The following is an 18,048-nucleotide window of genomic DNA, read 5'->3' as shown; positions in this document are numbered from 1 at the left end:
TTCTATGACTTTGCTTTTTGCTAGCGTGATCTTTGTGTGTGTATTTGTGTTGGCTGTAATGCATCCTAATTATGCAGAGGCGGGGTGTCTACTCATTATGATTATATCCCTCGATGCTACATTATGAGTCAATAAGCGCCCTTTATCAAAAAATGAAACCGTACAGACCAAGTAACTAGCTTGGTAGGCTACCAACAAGAAAAAATGTACATGAGACCGTACAGACAAACATTGCACAAATAGATAAAACAATTAGGGTAATTCTTGGTGTAATAATTAGGGTAAAATAATCACCATATTTTAGTAGTTTGTTCATCTGGTGTAATAATTTCTTCCCATGGATCTCAACCTTGGATCAACGGTTCCCGGCATCGACCGCTCATTAAGACATTATATTACCAAGCAGATAAGAGTTAGCAAATTGGAGACGGAATACTCTTGACTGTGGGTGTAGCCACTTGGAGACGGTAATGCGGGCTTCGTTCAGCCAATCTCTGTGACGGTGTGTGATGTGCCATACAATCTCGGTTGCTATGTCATTGACATGTGGGCTCCTCTGCTATACCATTTTGCACAAATAATTATTTTATTATAAATTAAGGTTGCGTGTATGTAGAAGACTAAGTTATCCCTTTTTGAGAAAAAATAAGTTAGCAAAATGGTGGTAACGATCACGAATATGGAAGTTGTGCATCGTAGCCCTTACAATTGGGAGGTATCCCTAGGATCAAGCAGACGTTACCCGTGTTCGGCAGGTCCTGGTATCCGTCCTTGTTTATCTGGAAGCCGGCACCCCCTTGTGTATCGTTTTGGGGGGCCAACGGTGGGTTGCAGTGGCGGCTTGTTGTCTCGTGTGAGGGTGGTTCTGGGCCATAGCATACACAATGTGGGTGGTTGAGCGTGACCCCTAGTAACTAGCGACAAACAGCGTGTGTCGATCGGCAACATCATCGACCGTGTGTGCATGGATCTAGGGGTGCAACAAAAACCATTATGGTTATTGGGCGAGAAAAAAATGAATCTATTGGCTTGCCATTAGCTAACAGTATCAGATGTTTCAGTGTGCACCATGGCAAGGCTAGGTCTTGTCCAACTCACGCTAGAACCACCCACTCGCTTTGCACTTCTAGTCATTCATCCGATGGAGATGGTTAGACCACCGGCTCCTTAATAGGGGTGGCCTCGGTAGATAAACACTGACTTGGTCTAGTCTAAGTGATCTTTGTCAGGCCAATTCACATTTGAGAGAAGTTTTGATTGTGGCCTTTCATGGGTGACTAGCTCCAAAAACACAGTCATGGGCTGCGCAACTCATGGAAGGTTGAAATGGTGACGAGAACATCAATTCCACAAAGAAAACATATGGCCCGGCCATCACTTTTGGATCTAGAAATGAAGTACTTGCTCACCTCCTTGTTGAAGGCATGCTGTTAGGCGGATGTACTGACTTGATTAGTGGGGCCTGGCCTCTCTAAGATGAAAGTCCTTGTCTAAGTGTTAATCAGTTGGATGCGAAAACATGGGTGCGAGTGTGTATCTCTATACGGAAGACATTTCTTTGGAAGAAAGGTGTTTTTGTTATCATGTTTCCTAATAAACTTATGGCTGTAAGTATTCACGTATGCACGGGTGGTAAGACTATTCACAACTATAGATCATCATTTTTTTTCCTATGTAGCTCATAATTAAAATATTTTTTCATGAAACTTTGTTGACATGTTTTTTCATGATTCTATTTTGAAACTTGCAAGGGTATTTTTGAAAATTTCCAAAATAAAGAGTTCATGAGCATACTACGATCATATACAAACTACACAAATATTTTTATCATTTATATCGTGCCTTCGAGTCCTTCTCACCCGTGTAGAAACTACGCCTATCCAAGACACCTCATCTGAAACGGTACAAAAAACCGTCAAGATAAACCTTATTCAAGGCGGTTGTTCTCCAAAAGCCAATAAAAATATGATACACAATCAGAAAGATGGTGAAAAGATTTTCTAGCGGAACAGGTTTCAACCGGATAGATTATTGCCGTCCATCATTGCTTGGGAGTGTGCTCGTATCACATATATACCATAGTATCATAGTACCTTTTCTCTCCTTCAATCCATCTAACTTTCTTATCCAGCTCCATGATGTGTGGGACAGTTAGTTAGGAGGCCCCACAGTTGAGTGACTAGTGGGTATGTTTGGAGTTAAAGGTGGTATTACATTCCACCCACGGACGCTTTTTAGTTGGATTATATAGTTTGTAGCAATTATATCTTTTGAGCCAAATATCCAATCGCAAATGTTTGGATATTAATATTCATGATATTTAAATCTTCAAAACAAGATCAATTTTGAACATGTTTGAAAAAAAAATCAAATTATGAAACTACATTGAATCTTATATGAAAGTTTTCATGTGTGTTTCATCATACTTTTACATGTATTATTATTATTTTTCATTACAAGTTTTCATTGCTTTTTCATTCCGGATTTCAGTACTATTTCATTCATGGTTCATTTCTATTTTTAGAGTTTTCAAATAAGTTTTCTTATCATTTTGTTAAATTATCTTTCATGGTTGGGTTGGGCTCTTAAAGTATTCTTTTCACATATTTTCCATACGATTTCATTTCCATCTCATCACTATTTTACATGTTTTATTTTTTTTCATACATTTCCTTTGCATGTTTTCGTTATTGTTTCATTGCACAATTCATTAATGCTTCATCTCAGATTAGATTTAAGTTTAATTTTGGTTTATTACACCTTTTTTTGCATGTTTTCGTTATTGGTTCATTCTAATTTCATTAATGTATCATCTCGTATTTCATATAAGTTTCATTATGGTATCATAATTTGAATTTAAGCTTGTTCAAAACATGTCCAAGATTGATCTTGTTTTAACGATTTGAATGTCATGAAAACAAATCTTCTCACAGATTATAAACTGGATCATTGGCTCAAAAGGTTTCATGTTATAAATTTTAGGATCAAACTAAAAGTATGGGTGGGTGGATTGTGAGGGTGAAAGAATAAAATATGTTGAGTGCAATAAAGTCCTGCTCCTAAATAGTGGATAGGTCCCAGCAAAAAAAGAAGAAGAAGAAACAATGTATGATAAAGGAAATGAATAGAATACTTCGTATGTGATATGTGTACGCAAACACATGGCACACTTTAGTTGGCTAGCAGGACACCGGTAGAAACCGGGTTTGCTAGAAATCCTCTCTCTAGATGGGCCGGCTTCACAAAAAGAATCTGAGACGGTTTCGTGGTGAGTCAACTCGACGTGCAGTTGTTTTGGCCCATTAGGCCCAGCAACCAGTTACTAATAGAACACTAACAATTCTTCTCTCTGTACACAAACTTCCTCCCATGGGCGGTCTTTACGACCTAGTCCTGGCATCCCAGCAGCTTGAGCCTGGATTAGCTTTATGAGCTTTTTATTTCGTTGTTATCGTTAAATCGCTGCTATCATTACCGAGCATAACTGTAATGGCAATGCAGTCTTTTTCTTAGGGAACAACCATGTATACTCTGGAAATCATGAAACCCGGGAAGGTGGAGGAGTAGCTAGCAAAAAAGGCCACCACACCACATGAGCAGATTCGGTGCTGAAGCTGCGCCCCGTACTGGCCAGTACGGAAAGGACACTAAACGTACGTGTATGTGTATTATTGCAGTGTGACAGTACGATGATCCTGGAGATATCGCAGGTGCGTCCCGATCTCCCGATCGATCGCCGTGCTAACCACCTAGCTAATGCCGGGCTCCATTTTCGTTGCAGATTTTCGATCGGAGAAGATATTCTTGTCTAGCTACCCACTGTGATATCTTCGAAACGGTTCTTGGACATGTGTGGTGGTTGGTGATGCTACCATAAAAATAATTCTGACCATGGGACAAGGAATCATATCCAAGAGACCACCACATTGGTGTACATTGTGGCATAAGAGATTCAGTGGTATGCGTTACAAGTTACAACAATGGCCTGAACATGGACATGAATCATAGATGAATGCAACAAGTAGTTGCAGGATAAGAGATTCTTACACGGCCTCCAATGGCGGGTTAAGTGCGAGATTCGCCCACCGGCGGGCTAATAAAAAGAAAAACAACATGCTTGGGACCAAGCTAATTTGCACTAAATTATAAGGTGACCAATGAATTAACCCATGTATCTGCAAGCTTGTTCCAGGTCGAGGCATCCATCAAGGCCATTTGTATGCAAGACAGCAAGGGGAGTTTCTGAACTGTGGTTACTTGCCACAAAGAGTGCAGAGGAGCTAGTTGCAGACAAAGTTGTGGTCGTTATTGGTTGAACTAGTTTGACTCATGAGCTTAAGTCAACCAGATCCAGCTCAGGAGCCGCATAACCTGACCGAGACCGAACGCTTTGATATTTCTGAACTGTGGCACTTTGAACCTTTTTCTCCTATCTCTGAACTCGTCTGGTAGTGATGATACTTTTATACTATTTGACTTCACATTGCATATGAACTGCACTACTGCAGGGGAGGTGCTACATGTGAGCTTTAGTCAAAGATTTTGATACTGTGAAATGTTATCTCTGCACATTATGTTCATCATCTACAGCATCAAATCCTTATAATACTTTGCAGACAAATCATTTCATTCGGATTCTACAGCATTTATTGCAAGTCTGTCAGACGTTGCTACAGCAAACTAATCATGTTAATCTTTTTTTCCTTTTGGCATAAAACCATGTTCATCTTGTGCTACTGGTTAATGGTCTGGAGACCAGAAAGCCACAGTAGTAGACTGACATGTCTGCAAAGTCCACGCAGACGCCTCATTGCACATTTCTGTCCGGTCAAACTTGTAAACTGAACTTCCATTCGGTTTCCAAAGGCAGCGCCAGCGCGCGATGCCCGCCGACGCGGGAGCCGCAAAGGTGGAGTGCCGTGGTTTCGAATCTCTGGTTTGGAGCAAACTTCAGAGCTACTGGTCGAAGTACAGCAAGTAGCACCATGATTAGCACTAGTGAAGCTGTCCCAAGCCATAGTTTACACGGATGGCCTGAACTTGGACGTGAATCCTGGAGAAAGTACAGCAACTTGTTGCAGGATAACGGTTTCTTACGCGGCCTCCAATTGCGGGTTAAACGGGAGCTTCACCGACCTCTGCTAATAAAAGAACATCGTGTTCGGAACCCTGCCAACTTGCACTAAACTAAACTAAAGTGACACCTTGATTAAACAAAGCATCATGTGCACTTGTGCTCAGGTTGAGGCATCCATCAAGGTTGTTCAGTGACAGTGCATGGATGATGTCATGTTGTTGCAATGCACAAGCCTGGATGTTTTCATGGATAAATATTTAATTGTCAGCTTGCCTGATCGCCTGATAATCTAGTCATGATGAAAATAACGACCCATAATAGCTCCGGACGAGATCTTCTCGCAATCAGCTGCGCGTCTCAAAAAATCAAGACCAAGAGATTTGGAGCAGCAATGCAGCATGCACGCAAGTTCCTTGAAGCTTCTCATTTCTGTCGTCCAGTGCTGTTCGGCTTAACCAAACATTTTTGTTGCATTAAAAATTCAAAAGCTGATACATATAGAATGAACCATGAGCAAGATAAACTGATTCTGTATAGTACTGCTGGAAAGCCACTAGTCCTCGCTCCCATGAGCAAGGAGTTCTTTTAGGGGATCCCATGCGCAATGTATCTTCAGAATCATAAATATTGCTTATTTGTATTTTCTATTGGTTGTGTGTATAACTATTTGAATTTTGGACGAAGATATATATACGGCCTCCAATGGCAGGTTAAACGCGAGATTCGCCGACCATCGGACTAATAAAAAGAACAGCATGCTTGGGACCAAGCTAATTTGCACTAAGTTAATGTTACCAGTGAATTAACCAAACTATCCTGAAAGCTCGTTCTAGGTCTAGGCATCCATCAAGGCCATTTGTATCCAAGACAACAAGAGAGATTTCTGAACTGTGGTTTCTTGAAACAAAGAGTGCTGGTTACAGACAGAGCTGTGGTTATTGGTTGAACTAGTTTGACTCGACCAGCTCCAGCTTAGGAGCCGCATACCCCGACCGATCAAACACTTTGATATTCCTTCATCCAAACAGTGGCTTCTGACTTGGCTCTTAAACAGTGACTTTGACCCTTTTTTTAATCTCTGAACTTAGCTTATAGTGATGATACTTCAAAACTATTTGACTTAACATTGTATGAACTGCAGTACTGCAGGAGAGGTGCTAAATGTGAGCTTTTTATACTGTGAAATGTTAGCTCTGCACATCATCTACAGCATCAAATCCTTATAATATCTTTGCAGACAAGTCATTTCATCCGGATTCTACAGCACTTTGTGCAAGTCTCCCAGACGTCGTTACAGCTAACTAACCACGTTCACATTTTCTGTCTGGCATAACACCATGTTCATCTTGTGCTACTGGTTAATGGTCTGGAGACCAGAAAGTCATAGTAGTAGCCAGTAGTAGCCACAATGACAAGGTCTGCACAGTGTATGCAGACACCTCACTGCACATTTCTGTCTGGTCAAATTTGTAAACTGAATTTTCATTCGGTTTCCGAAGGCAGCGCCAGCGCGCGATGCCCGCCGATGCGGGAGCTGCGAAGGTGGATTACCGCAGTTTCACATCTCTTGTTTGAAGAAAACTTCAGAGCTACTGGTCGAAGTACATCAAGTAGCACCATGATTAGCACTAGTTTAGCTATCCCGCCATAGTTTACATGGATGGCCTGAACTTGGACGTGAATCCTGAAGAAAGTACAGCCAGTGGTTGCAGGATAAACCTTTTCTTACGCGGCCTCCAATGGCGGGATAAACGGAGTATTCACCGACCTCTGCACTATTTAAAGAACATCATGTTCGGAACCCAGCCAATTTGCACTAACTAAACTAAACTAAAGTGGCTTGTGTTCAGGATGAGGCATCCATCAAGGCTGTTCACTGCATGGATACCTCCTTGGGAGCAACATTTCATCCAATAACAGTTCACTGTAGTGCAATGCACAAACCTGGATGATTTCATGGATAAATATTTAATTGTCAGCTTGCCTGATCGTCCGATAATCTAGTCACCATGAAAATAACGACCCATAATAGCTCCGGATGAGATCTGCTCGCAGTGAGCTGTGCGTCTCAGAAAATCAAGACCAAGAGATTTGGAGCAGCATGCATGCAAGTTCCTTGAAGCTTCTCATTTCTGTCGTCCAGTGTTGTTCGGTTTTACCAAAACATTTTTGTTGCATTAAAAATTCAAAAGCTGATACAGAATGAACCATGAGCATGGAGTGTGCTAGATAAACTGATTCTGTATAGTACTGTTGGAAAGCCACTAGTCCTCCCATCCCACGAGCAAGGAGTTCTTTTAGGGGATCACATGAGCAATGTATCTTCAGAAATCATAATTATTGCTTATTTGTATTTTCTATTGGTCGTGTGTACAACTATTTAAATTTTGAACAAAGATATGTACAGACTGATCTTGCCAATTTCGCCTCGATATCGCTAAGAAATCCGAGAATGCACACCTTTGAGATATGTACAGACTGATGGCGCCGTGTGCAAAATCGTTCAAAAAACCGATCCAATACACCCAAAGGATGCATATGTGCTTAGCAATTACGTAAGTAGGCAGAGACTCACAACAATGGGATGCCAAGAGATAACCTTTCTGAGAACTTTCACACTATTTATTTCTTTCTTTTTCTGAGATCTTTCATTTCTTACCGAGAAAACTCACAACAAAGATGCCAAGACCTAACACATCAATACACGCACATCCTTGCCGTTCCAGGCCTTAGGAGCACCACATTACACCACGCGGAACTTCAGCACCTAAACTAACCGTCAGAAAAATCAACCTGTAACTTATGAACTACACACACACAAACACCAAATAATCTGTCAAGTCTAGCCTAGGTACAAACGAGAACCGAACGAAGAACCGAACGCCTATGGACTATGGTCAGTCATGGTAGCAGAGGAGCATGACGACGCATCGCTGGATGATGTAGAGCCTGGTCTTGTGTTGCCTCAGCATCCTTCTGATCCTTCCTCCTCTTCCTGACCCCTTGGGCTTGCTGCCATGGCTGTCCATCCTGGCTGAACAGAGCATGAGGGTGGCTGAGCTAGGTGAGCTGGAGCCTGGAGGGCTCCCTGCTCTGCTCTCCCACTATTCTGGTTGTGGCCAAGTGTGGATTTGCCGTGCTTATATAGGACGGTCAAGGCTAAATGACATAATGACAGACTCTCTCACATGATCCTCACGTCTTTGCCTACTTGCACGTATAGAAACCTGGTGTGTGAGTGTGTGTGTGTGTGTGTGAGAGAGAGAGAGAGAGAGAGAGACATTGGGCAGAGAGCTAGGGATGGGGGCATATACCCCTTGTACAAGTGTGAAGCTGCTCCACATGCACATGCAGCACCCTCTCTCGAGGCGACAGCGTATTCCAATGCCAGTAAATTTGCCCCTGTATGTTGAGCTACTCCTTTGTAACTTGTTATAATACGTTTCAGAAAGGTGTAACAGCTCCCGGGTGCCTAGGCACCCTATATGAACAGTAAATTCAAATAAATAGAAAACAAATTCAAAAAAATTTGAAACTTTGCAACATCAAAGATGGTTAAGTTTTGTAGGTTATTGCAAGTTTTCATGCCAACATGTAGAGAAAGGTGTACAAACGAGTTTCAGATTTTAGTGCTAAAAGTGCTTGAAACTTCAAGCACTGAAATTTTTCGTGTGAGCTCCTCGAATGGTTTTTTTGGCATGAAAACTTGCAAGTACTTACAAAGTTTAATCATATTTGATGTTGCAAAGTTTCATGTTTTTTGGATTTTTTTTCTATTTTTTTGAATTTACTGTTCATAGAGGGTGCCTAGGCACCCGGGAGCTGAAAAACCACTCTCTTTTTTTCTGAGTGAACCATTCAGCATCGTGGAAACGTTACTGCCATCTTCAGGAATAATAATCTTTTTTAGAGCAAAAGGGCCAGAATTTTTCTTTTCATGTATAGCTTGATCTGGTCGTTCTTTCTTAAGAAAAGCTTAATGTGCTCGTGTTACAGCTATTTTGAATTTTGAGCAAATTTGCAACCTACTCTTGCCGGTAACACGAATTTGTGAATGCACGCATTTGAGACGGCCATGCATGTGTGTGAAATTGTTGGCGCTGAGCTGATCCAATCGAATGAAGTACGAACACTCCGTAATGAAGGATGCATATTCAGAGACCAACGATCATGCTCCAGCAGTACATATCATGAAATGGAATGCCAAGAGATAAAACTTGTATTCTTGAGAACTTCCACAATTCTTTCTTTCATTTTCCGAGATCTTTCATTTCCAATCGAGCAAATGTCGAATACACAACGAGGATGCCAACACCCAACGGACCCATACATGCACATCCTTGCCATTGCAGGACTTAGGATGGAGCACCAAACCACATCACACCAAAACTTGGACATCCAAATCAGCTGTCAGCAGCATGAACTTCTTGAACTACCCTACCTATGTACACACACGCCTAGCTAGAATCAAGAATTAGATGGGGAGCAGGAAAGCAGAGGTGGATCTGCTTAGTCGTGGTAGCAGAGGAGCGCGACGACGCATCGGCGGATGATGTAGAGCCTGGCCTTGTGCTCCCTCAGCATCCTGCTCAGCCCTCCGGATCCTGATCCTCCCCGGTGCTTGCCGCCATGGCTCTTCACCTTGTACTCCATCTCGAGCTAGAACGGGCGCCTGGACAGGAGGGTGGTTGAGCTTGCTAGGCTCTGCACTTGCACTGCTACAAGATGTGGATCTGCCTCTGCTCATCTGCTGTGTGGTTGTGGGCTTGTGGCCAAATGCGCAGCGCTTGCGGTGCTTATATAGCATGGAAATGGCCAGCTGGGAGAGAGGGGCAAGCTTTGCCTACTTGCGCATATCATAAGCTCATAATAACCCGGTGATCGAGATTTGAGAGAGAGAGGGAGGCTGGCATGGCAGTGGCAGATACCCAGTTACCCACCCCTCGCTGCTCCCGGAGGCCACGGCCACATGCTGCAGCAGCTGCCGGCATCTTCCTCCAGGTTGCGTGCGCGAACTCCGATGGCGCTCCAGGGGACACTGCCTCCGGGGAGCCAGTGCATAGCCCTCCGGACACCGAATCGTCGGCCGCGTGATACAGATGCACGGCCTGTCAATTCCACTTCTGGCTTCTTCTTCCCAGCTGGGGTTCATCCGTGTGCGTGCGTGCGTGCATAGAATTAGTAGCCTTTCGCTGTGGAGCAGTCCGGTCGGATCTCGCAGTTATATATGTATGTGCTCGTGTTAAGCTGGTGGATCAGCATTGTACAGTGTGTTTCATTCCATGAGAAATATAGGCTGATGCCTGTAAGTAGTACACACATGAGCTTGCATCAGATTTAGGAGCTCTTTGTTTCCTTGTTATCTTGAGCAACTTTGCTATCACTAATTCACCATCAGTTTTCTTCCGGTGAGGTGAGGTGCATATGCAGGTGAGTAAATTCCGGTTTTTACCCCCTATTTTGACAATTTTGACACTAATTACCCCATTTAGCAGGATTTCATCCATTTTACCCCATTTAGTATTAGTGTTGCCACAATTTACCCTGTTTAATATTTTGTGAGCATTCTAACCAGCAGGTCCAATTGTGTTGTGCCAATTTACCCTGTCTAATATTTTTTTGGAGTTGATGGTATTCTCCTATTATTTATAAAATAGATCATTCTTTATTATTTGCAACAGATCATGGAAATAAAATGCGAAAAAATTGAGTTATGACAACTATTTTTGCCTATTTGTTCCCTGGGTCATGATGTCAATTCATCTCCTGATTCATGGATCATGCTGTTAAATTATCTCTCGTTTGTCAAACAGATCGTATTTATGCTTCACACCACTGTCAAAACTGATTAATATAGGCTACAGACCGCTCTGGATTCACATATTCAAAACAGGATTGAATAATGCTTCCCATTTATAGATAGCACTAGGATCTTACAGTACAGCCGAATAATACCACATATATAGATAGCTTCACTAGTTCACAACTATACAAGCTACAGAATACACCAAACAGTGGCAGTGGCAATGACAAGCTACACAAGCAGCGGCACAAACACCTTGTCGGTCTTCACCTTTCTTAGCTCCTACACGCTGCAGAAGGGTGACATGTATACACATGATCTTTAATAAGCATCTTAATTCTGTCCGAATGAAACGCCTCGCCGGCTAGTGCATGAGTCGGGAAAAATTTCAGATACACAAATTGCTATGATAGAGATGGTCAAAATCTTGTGGAATGGGGTACGACTGAGAGGGCTTGTTTGTTCACCAACCTCACTAGCTTGTTGGACCAGCCATCGCCATAGCCCTGCCATCAACTGAGCACAACCTCATGGGCGGAGCTACACTTGAAAAGCTGGGCGGGCCAAACTGAAGGGAAATCTAACTAGTTTACATTGATAACCCATTGTCATCTCATATCCTAGGGAATTACCACTGAGCTGGGCGGGTCATGTCACAGTTTTGCTTGGCCATAGCTCCACGAGTGCTCATGGGATCCCTGTTATGTCGCCAAAGTAGTAAGAAGAACTGGGCACAGCCTCATGGGATCATGTATATGGACGCGCCTATGCCAACGTCGGCGAGCTTGACAGAGCCATCGGATTCCATGGGGTCATTTCTTGCTTGGATGCCGCGGCCATACAACCCTCTGCTCGAGGAGGTATGAAATCGCATGGCCGGCTGCTCAGCACTCGTCGCCGCCGCCACCGTCATCGTCACCACTGCCTGACAATCCCAGACCCTAGGTTCAAGGGAGCCTGACGTGTGTGTGGGTTGGAAGCCTGGACGTGCGATGCAATCGATAGGGGGTAGGCAACGCAAGCGAGAACAGACTAGAGGCAAGCGTGGCTCACGGCCGACTCGGGCATTGTGCGTTGGATGCGACTCGAGCGACCTCCATCGGGCTGGTCCCGGTCCCGGTCAAGAAGAAGCTGGGAGGACCGATCCAGCAGGAAGAAAGTAGGCAGGAAAAAACCGTCGATGTGGCATGCTAGCTGGACCTGACAATTGGGACCTGTCGGTCAAAACGCTCACAAAATTTTAAACAGGGTAAATTGTGGCAGAACTTTTGTTAAATTGGGTAAAATAGATGAAATCTCGCTAAATGGGATAATTAGTGTCAAAAATGTCAAAATAGAGGGTAAAAACCGGAATTTACTCTATGCAGGTCGATGGTGTGCATCACAATGCCGAGGGCTGGGGATGGGAATTATCTCTGAGCTGATCATAACAAGTCTTGTAACTTCAGCAAGCATAACCGTAATCGCAAAACAACAGTGCACGATGGAAAACATAAAACCGGCCACACATGCGCAGACTATATTCGGTGCTTGAGCTGCGTTTCGTACAACGAAACGCAGTACGGAAAGGCCATTAAACATCCGGTGTATTGTCGCGGTGTGAAGGTACGGCGATCCTGGGGAATGAAATCCCAAGTGCCACATGCATTTGCCGTACTATGGAGTAGCTAATGATGGGCGAAGGACAGCTCCATTCTTGTTGCGGATTTTCATCGCAGAAGATGCTCCTGTCTAGCTAACTACTGTGATAGCATCTTTCAACAGTCCTATGATATCATATGTGTGATGAGCCGTGATGCTACCTAATCCTAGTCATCTGACTGATTCTTGGGACAAGGAATCATATCTAGGAGACATTAAGTTTTGGCAACACAAAACCACTAACCGCTCGTTTTGACGCCGTTCCGACCGGTGGGACCCGCTCTCTGTAAGCCGGTTGCTGCAGGATATACATTGTGCCGGTGAGAAATGGCGGGAAAAAAAACAACAGGGTATGGATTGTGAATTTTAGATAAGCTGCTCCTCTTTAACTCTGCAAAAGAAGAGGGGCGAAGAAAGTACAGCAAGTGGTTGCATTGCAGGATAAGCATCTCTAACACGGCCTACACTGGACCAAACAAATTATAGAACAGCACGCTTACAGCACGACCCAGCCAATTTGTACTTGAATAATACGACCCCTGAGTTAAGCAAAGCATCTCGTGCAAGACGGATTTGTGAACTGTGGCTAGCTGCTACATATAATTGTCTTGCGACGGAAGTCCGTCAAAGATCATTGGATGGATGGCATGGATCCGTTCTCAGGAGCAACATTTAATCGAATATTTGCTGAGAAGATATTGGGGTCAGATGTCTGAAGATAGTGGCGCATATCACCTGATGAGATCTTCCAGGCCTGTCCTTACAGTGAGCCGTGCTTCTAGAAAAATCAAGTCCAAGATCAAGAGCCAGAGGCAGGTCATTTGCAGCAACAATGCTGCAGGTATGCAGGTACCTCGAAGCTTCTCATTGTTGTGGTCAGTGCTTATAGCATGATATTTTCCGGTGAAACTTATAGCTTGATATTTCTTTAGGACTTGCGTGTACACTCCTGTTGTGCGACTACCAATTGTACAAAGGATATGTACCTTCTATAATTCTCGGCATCGGGTTAATTTCCAAAATGTTGGACTAACAAGAATGCAAGTGCCAATCTTCCCCCAAAAAACACATGTGACAATGCACACATTTTTCTGAGTAAAGCATGCAGTCAGCGTCGTGGAATGTTACCATACATTCACTTAGCTAGAAATGATGTCCTTTTTTTTCGCGGGAAGCCAGAAACGAGGTCAAACTAGATGAAGAACAGAACAACTATGGTAGGGTCAGAGAGGAGAAGAGCAGAGTTGCATCTGTTAGCAGTGGTAGCAGAGGAGCGTGACGACACATCGGCCGATGACGTAGAGCCTGGCCTTGTGCTCCCTCAGCATCATGCTCAGCCCTCCTCCTGATCCTCCACTCTGCGTGTCATGGCTCTCCACCTTATTCATCCTGGCTGAACTCGTTGAGCAGGAAGGCCACTCACTGCTACCGGATGGATGTGCCTCCGCTGTGGTTGTGGCCAAGTGTGCAGCATTTGCCGTGCTTATATAGCATGGAAATGACCAGATGGCTCTAAGACAGGCCCTCTCACTCACATGATCCTCACATATTTGCCTAGTTGCACGTATAAAAACCTGATGAGACTTTGGGTAGAGAGAGTTGGGCCATATACCCCTTGTGGTTGGCTTACTTCTCTAGCAGAGAGACACGAATTCTGAAACACCCTTCTGTTCCTCTCCTTCCATATAGCATGCAACTGAAAGGCATTCCAGCCTGCGCCGCTTTGGAGAGATGCTGTTGAGCTTGGGCCACCGAGGTCGAGGACGAACCAATCAGAGACACTTCAGGATCAGAAACTGAAAAAAATCAGCCAAGATTTGCCCTGCGAAGGGGCAATGGAGCAGAAGATGCACCGCAGATTCCAGTTGCTGATCGCAAAGCTTGCAATTTGGGCCATGTGGCCAGCCCCTTCTCAGAAGCCTGTCTATAGTCAAATTTTTGTTTGGAGAAGAAGCCAGTAATAGAATCGCAACTTTCCCTCAGTTTTCATCTTCCAAACTCTGTTCAGATCCGGCTCCTCAATCCTACCAATGAACTGCGCATCATAAACAGATTTTGCCAAGTACCCTCCGTCAGCAGTCGGAATCAACTTCAGAGGATAATTACACGTTATGAATAGCTTCCCAGAGAGAAAGGAACTGCTGCAGCTCATCTTCGGAGTTCAGACTAAAGATATTCAGATGAGGCTGGGTGTTTTCTTTCTAAATGGTTACAGTTAGCTCAACTCAGCACAACGGCTCGCCACGGCGGCCGCTCGGGAATGCCTGGCGCTGCTGCCCCTCGTTGGGTGCAACGAGGACGACGCCTGCCACGACGACCGGTGGGCGGAGCTCTGCTGCTGCTTACAAACTGTCTTGGTTCGCCCACCCTGGCTGCTACACTGAAAGCATGCCGGGATGTCGCGGTGCTCTGGCGTGGGCAGTTCAAAAGTGACCGGCAGGAGCACATCGACGTCCGGCTGCACGCCCTGGCTTCTCCCCGCTAAGAATGTTTTTCTCCCCTCAAGGCTCTTCCCTCAAGCCTTTTTACTCACATCTGTAAACACTTGGGGTCTGCCCCGTTGGTATAATATATAATAATTCAGGTGGGCCAATGCCTGTGTTGACTCAATGTATGCTGTCTGTGTATGAACCACTATGCTGCCAATCAAATCCTAGAATGAACTTCTAAAACTTGAAAAAAAAACACCACATATCAATCAATATAGGCTGTATAGCATGGCGTGCCGCCGCGGGCTACACGCTAGCTAGTAATTAACACAATGAGTCTAGCCGTTATGATCGCAGGGTATTTTCCTTCATTCCTTATCCACGCACCCACCGTAGGGCAGAGGACCCGTTGCGCTCGACTTATTTCACCATACTCACATATGTGGACAGCTCATGTACTGAATAGATATTTCACAGCATTGCACCATCAAATAGCATACTAGTTCTTCTAAAAAAAGGATGGCATACTACTCATTTATCTGCCAACAAGCGACTATTTTCACATGCAAATGGGTTTGTCCCAAGGAGCATACCAACAGTAACCACGCAGGCGTCCACCACCTAATGAACAAAAGCACTTCCTCAAGACCTGCCTCTCACATGGTTTTCCCTGTAAATTTGGATTGTACCATTCCAGTGAATTCCAACGTGGCTGCAAAATGGCAGAGAACAATCAGGTCCCAGGTGATTTACTGAAAGAAATCAGGGTGAAATTGGACTTCTGAACTCAGAAGATAACTTGCACTAAAACAGGGTAAACTGCAGGAAAGGTAAATGAAATGAAGAAACGCTATAACAACTTAAATTAGTACTTTGTTTTCTCAGTTACCCAGCCTCAGCAACACAACTGAAGGTCTCTTATACGGAATACGCCTCAGCCAAGATACATGCAAGAGAGAATTATAACTGTGCGCTTATGCTACTGACTTGACAAGAACCACTAGCATCTTTGAAGTTATTTTGTATCCTTCCAAACAGCTATAAAAAGTAAAGATTACTGAAGCCAAGGCCAGCAAGTTAATTGGTAGTACAACTCCTAAGACTGATGAATAAACAAGTTCATGCTTCAGCATCCAAATTGCATCTTCAGTAATAATGGACCCAATTTTGCTTAGTTCTAAACTATTATCCTTAGAAACAAGAAGGGGCACTCTCATTGCTAATCTCTCCTTCCCAGAGTTGATAATCACAAGCATAATATGATGATCACAGCCATATGCTCCACAAGCTAGAACATATCTGATAAGCACTTCTACAAACAGAAAAAAAGGAACCGGATTAAGCTAACATGCCAGGATTACTCCATACAAAGAAGATGTGGCTACTAGTGAAGATCCACTAGTTATGAAGGCACCAACCTCAATTTTTATGTCGCATGTGTAGAGTTTGTAACTCTGAGTACAATGGCACATATGGGAGATATCGCGGGTCGTTGTCTCCTCCAAGATCGCAGATCTCTTGAACTTGGTGATGATCCATATCATAAGATACCAAAGTATTATCCCACCCCACAGTTAAGAAGATCATGTTACAGTGTGGATGCATTGCAACCCACTGAAAGCCTTGTATAAGATCAATATCTCTCTCTCCAAATATATATGAAGCGTCAGTGCTACGCTTCAATATCCATTCTTGACTGCGGTAGTTCTCAAGAACATAAACCACCAGTTGAACCATACCATCATCAGTTTCCAGAAAATTGACAAAATGCAAATAACCCTGAGACTTCTGAATGAGACCAACAGTGCCAAGTTCAGGGACAGGTATCTTCCTCCATGTTTTCCCCTCGGTGTCCACCACGGCTATATCATCATCCATGGTGAGAAAATGCAGACAGCCGTTAAGAAACACATCTCCCGAGTGATGACCAACAAGGGAAACAAATGCTTCATCATCTTCCGCATCAATCCATCCGTTCTCCTTGTGAACCCATCCCCCTGTTTTAGAGGAATACACCTCCATTCCAGGCTGGCTGATGTCGTGATCCTCGGAGAACTCAAACACATGGAAGTGATCCGACACGGCAGGGTCGAAACCCAGACGTGCCATGCACTCGGTGCCGGCATTGACGGAGTCGGGCAACCGGACCCACTCCTCCGTCGCCGGATTGCACACAACGTAATGGAAGTCGTCCTGGCCTTCCCAGCAGCGGCAGAGGAGGAGGCCGTTGCAGCAGGACAGCAGGAAGATGCTCTGGTGCTGGGGCAGGAAACCGAAGAGAGGAGAGACCAGAGGGCGGCCTGTCCCGGTGACGTTGGTGAAACTGGGAGCTGGCGCCGGCTTGCTCTCGGGCACGTAGAAGAAGCCCTCTAGGGTCTGCGGCAGCTGCCTGCGGTTGTGCGGGTGCGAGATGATGCCCCGCCAGGTCCTGGACACGCACATGCAGCGGCGGAGCGACTTTACGGGGAGACGGAAGAGGATCTCCACGAGGAGGTCGTCGGTCAGGCTAGCCACCGTCCGCATCTCGAGCAGAAGAGTGAGACCTGAGGCACGCGGATTTATTAATGGAGAAATGGTCAAGAGATGCGGGAAGAAGATGAAGGAAGGTTACGAGGAGGAGGAGGCGGCGGTGACCTTCCGCCGCGGCAGATCGGTACGGCACGGCACGGCGGCGGTAACCTTGCGACGCGCCAGATGGTCAAGGTACGCCGGCGGTGCCTCACCGCGTAAGAGATGAAGCGGGAACGGCGATCTGGCAGCAGGATCTGCCGCGCCCGCGAGGGAGGTAGCGAGCAGTGGCCGGTGGCCGGTGGCGGCGCCGCCGGCCTAGCAACCTCTGCCGACTGGACTGGAGGAATGGGATTCTGGGGTTAGGCTAGGCTTCAAGCGGGCTACCGCTGGACAGTGGGCTGCTGTTGCGTTACCCACTTGCAGACCAATAGCAGCATTTAGGCCCAAAAACGCCATGTTGGCCCAAACAAACTAGATTAATATATTCCGTTAAGAGAAAATAATAGCTTGCTTTATTTATTTCCCCTCCCTCAATTTTCTTATTTTCCCCTTAAAAAGAAGGAAACACATAGATGAAAGAGAGTACA

At 44.8% G+C, this 18,048-nt stretch overlaps 1 protein-coding gene and 3 pseudogenes across 2 annotated transcripts; all 4 read right to left on the bottom strand.

The window, feature by feature from the left end:
- Nucleotides 1–7,709: 7,709 nt before the first annotated feature.
- LOC147992421 (small polypeptide DEVIL 4 pseudogene) lies at nucleotides 7,710–8,173 on the bottom strand (annotated as a pseudogene).
- Nucleotides 8,174–9,305: 1,132 nt separating this feature from the next.
- On the bottom strand, nucleotides 9,306–9,933 carry LOC147992420 (small polypeptide DEVIL 4 pseudogene; annotated as a pseudogene).
- A 2,679-nt stretch (nucleotides 9,934–12,612) lies between these two features.
- LOC147992419 (small polypeptide DEVIL 4 pseudogene) lies at nucleotides 12,613–15,256 on the bottom strand (annotated as a pseudogene).
- Nucleotides 15,257–15,406: 150 nt separating this feature from the next.
- LOC125527438 (F-box protein At5g07610) lies at nucleotides 15,407–17,829 on the bottom strand. Of its 2 annotated transcripts, none has more exons than XM_087530181.1 (3): nucleotides 17,585–17,829; nucleotides 16,369–17,493; nucleotides 15,407–15,662 (listed from the first exon to the last, which is right to left on the bottom strand). In XM_087530181.1, exon 2 carries the CDS (start codon nucleotides 17,471–17,473, stop codon nucleotides 16,370–16,372), a length of 1,104 nt encoding a protein of 367 aa, XP_087386307.1. In that variant the 5' UTR covers nucleotides 17,474–17,493; nucleotides 17,585–17,829; the 3' UTR covers nucleotides 15,407–15,662; nucleotide 16,369. The 2 variants fall into 2 exon arrangements, with proteins under 2 accessions (XP_087386307.1, XP_048547902.1); XM_048691945.2 differs by having other exon boundaries at nucleotides 17,562–17,816.
- Nucleotides 17,830–18,048: the final 219 nt, after the last annotated feature.

This window comes from Triticum urartu, chromosome 1A, assembly GCF_056163025.1.
Source record: "Triticum urartu cultivar PI428250 chromosome 1A, HENAU_Tu73, whole genome shotgun sequence".
Classification (NCBI taxonomy): domain Eukaryota; kingdom Viridiplantae; phylum Streptophyta; class Magnoliopsida; order Poales; family Poaceae; genus Triticum; species Triticum urartu.
The sequence above is the reverse complement of the archived record's forward strand: the minus strand, read 5'-3'. Positions and strand labels throughout refer to the sequence as shown.

Excerpts from the sequence above, each read along its gene's own strand:
- LOC125527438 (XM_087530181.1), bottom strand. The coding sequence starts at position 17,473 with ATGCGGACGGTGGCTAGCCTGACCGACGACCTCCTCGTGGAGATCCTC.